A 2,500-nucleotide genomic window follows, 5' to 3' on the forward strand; every position below is an offset into this window, starting at 1 on the left:
ACAGCGGCCATGATCAAGGTGCGTGTTGTTTATCAGCAGTGGCCTTTGCCTTGTTAACTTTCTGGCACGTACAGTTTTCGAAATATCAGAAATATAGCCCGCACGGCATGTGTAAACAGGAGTTGAAACTCAAACAGGTCAATTGTAATTGACTTGCAAGTTACCGGTGCAGGTTAATCTGATCCGTAATTCGAACTTCCTTTTGACATACGCTTTTTTTTTTTTTTTTTTCATTTAAAATATATCAGATTCTAGCTCAAGCAGTGCGCTTGTATCAGCTGGTGCTAGTACCTCAGAGGAAACAGTAAAAGTTTTGCCTGCTAGACAGCTCGAAAAACCAGTCTACTATTCTAAAGCGGTTTCTGCCGAGGAAAGCACTGGTCTCTTAAACTCGTTGTTCAAAGAAGAAGGAGAAGGCGTTTTGCACCATCAGTCGTTATGCAGTAGCAAGTCATGTTGTAAGCTATCTGCACAAGAGCAAACTGCACACAAAAAGCTAAAAGACAAGTTCAAACATGAGTGGCTGTTTGACAAAGAGATCTCGTTCTGCTCCGATACGGGGATTTGGTGGCTTTCATATTTAGAGGGCAAAGGTATGTTCTGTCTTCTTTGCCGAAAGCATGATGCAGGCAGCAAATTCAATAAGTCAAAGGTTTTCAATCTTGATGGTTCTGTTCGTTTCCGGAAACCGACACTGATAGAACATATTAACAGTCAGCAACATCGTGATGCCATCTCTGCAGAACACCTGCAAAGAGTTTCAACATTTCATATAGAAATCACTGAGAAGGAAAATACTGCTCATGATGTTTTATTCAAGGCATTCTATTCTTTGTATTGGCTTGCAAAAGAAGAAATTTCGAACCGAAAGTTTACTTCGTTGTTGTCCCTACTGGAGCATTTGGGACTCGAAGAGATGAAATACTTGAATCCCCGATCACCATGTGCCGTGAGGGAGATGTTTTTGGTTGTTGGGCAAGTGATTTCTAACAGCATCTTGCAAAAGCTTCATAATGCAAATTTTTGGGGGCTGCTATGTGATGATGTTACTGATATTTCTGTTAAGGAACAGTTTGTTTGTTTTGCTCAGATCTTTGACTCTGAATGTGGTGTGCTGCACACTGATTTCCTCTTTGTACAAAATGTCCTAAAGGACTCTGATTCAGCAAATGCGGAAACACTATTCACCCTTCTCACCAACAAGATGGCAGAATTGAATATGGAAATCAACAAAGTTTCTTCCCTGGTTAGTGATGGTGCAAGTGTTATGTTAGGTTCCAAAACAGGTCTTGCAGCCCGACTTAAAGAAGTCAATTCCACAATAATTTCAATCCACTGCATCTGCCACAAGTTAGCGCTAGCTTGTGTCGACACTGCAAAAGATGTCGAGTACATACGAGCTGTCGAGGACCTCCTAGGACAGTTGTGGAAGTATCTGGAAAATTCCCCTAAAAGAATGGCAATTTACTTGAAAGTGCAGCAAGAAGTAAAGTCTTTTGACTTGTGAAAGAAGAGCAGAAAGGTAATAACCAAGAAGCTAAAGAAAGCCTGCCAAACAAGATGGTTGTCGCTTGATCATGCAGTAGAAGGCATAACTGACGACTTAGAAGCATTAATGCGCACATTAAGAATTCTTGAAAGTGATGCAACAGCTTGTGGGCTACTGAAGAAAATACACTGTCCCAAATTCGTTGGATGTGTGTATATTCTCAAGCACATTCTTCCTGTCCTCTCTCAGCTGAGCAAAACATTCCAAAGAGGATGTGTGAACTTCAGTCACATTCCCCTTGCAATTAATCACGCTAAACACAAGCTGCAATGCATCGTAGATTAAAGGTTACCACTGAAGCAGTTCAAGCAGGATTTGGAAGCAGAGGGCAAGCTAGAGACCCTCGAGCTTACACCAACAGAATTTCAATTCCAGCGACAAGAACAGCTTCTGCTTCGATACGTCTCTTCGTTGAAGGCTAATATTGATCAGCGTTTCAGCAGTGCCCTGCCAGTCCTTAGTGCATTTGCAGTTTTTGATGTTATGATGGCTCCACCTCCTGAAAGTGTGAACTTCAAGGAGTATGGGCTCAAACACATCGAAACACTTGCTAAACATTTTTACAATAAGTCCAATCTTGTTGGTGAAGTGAAGAAGCAACAGCTCCAGGCAGAATGGGGAAAGTTTAAGTTTGATTTGTTGGAGTGGAAAAAGGTCGTTCCCAAGGATGTTGTTGACGGTAAATGTCCAACTGTGACTACCACAACATGGACTCTTCATTATATGCTGAAACAGCCGTCCTACAGGCATTTTTGTCCCCTGTTGAGTAACCTTGCTGAGTGTTGCCTTTCAATTCCCATTTCGAATGCATGGCCAGAACGTGGTGCAAGCGCGCTTAAGCGCATCAAGACCAGGCTTCGATCAAGGCTTCAAAATGACATGCTGCAGGCACTTATGCAGGTTTCAATCAATGGGCCACCACTGCACTCAGATCAGTGCAAGGAAATTGTA

General features: G+C 42.2%; 1 protein-coding gene across 1 annotated transcript in view; it reads left to right on the plus strand.

The window, feature by feature from the left end:
* LOC138030538 (zinc finger protein 862-like) overlaps positions 1-2,500 on the plus strand; it is a 3,113-nt gene that overhangs the window by 337 nt on the left and 276 nt on the right. Inside the window, exons 2-3 of the mRNA XM_068878436.1 lie at positions 249-1,486; positions 1,853-2,500. The exon at positions 1,853-2,500 is cut by the window's right edge and continues 276 nt beyond it. Coding sequence (XP_068734537.1) covers positions 249-1,486; positions 1,853-2,500 — 1,886 coding nt within the window. The remainder of the gene's footprint in view (positions 1-248; positions 1,487-1,852) is intronic.

This window comes from Montipora capricornis, chromosome 13 (genome assembly GCF_036669925.1).
Source record: "Montipora capricornis isolate CH-2021 chromosome 13, ASM3666992v2, whole genome shotgun sequence".
Lineage (NCBI taxonomy): Eukaryota > Metazoa > Cnidaria > Anthozoa > Scleractinia > Acroporidae > Montipora > Montipora capricornis.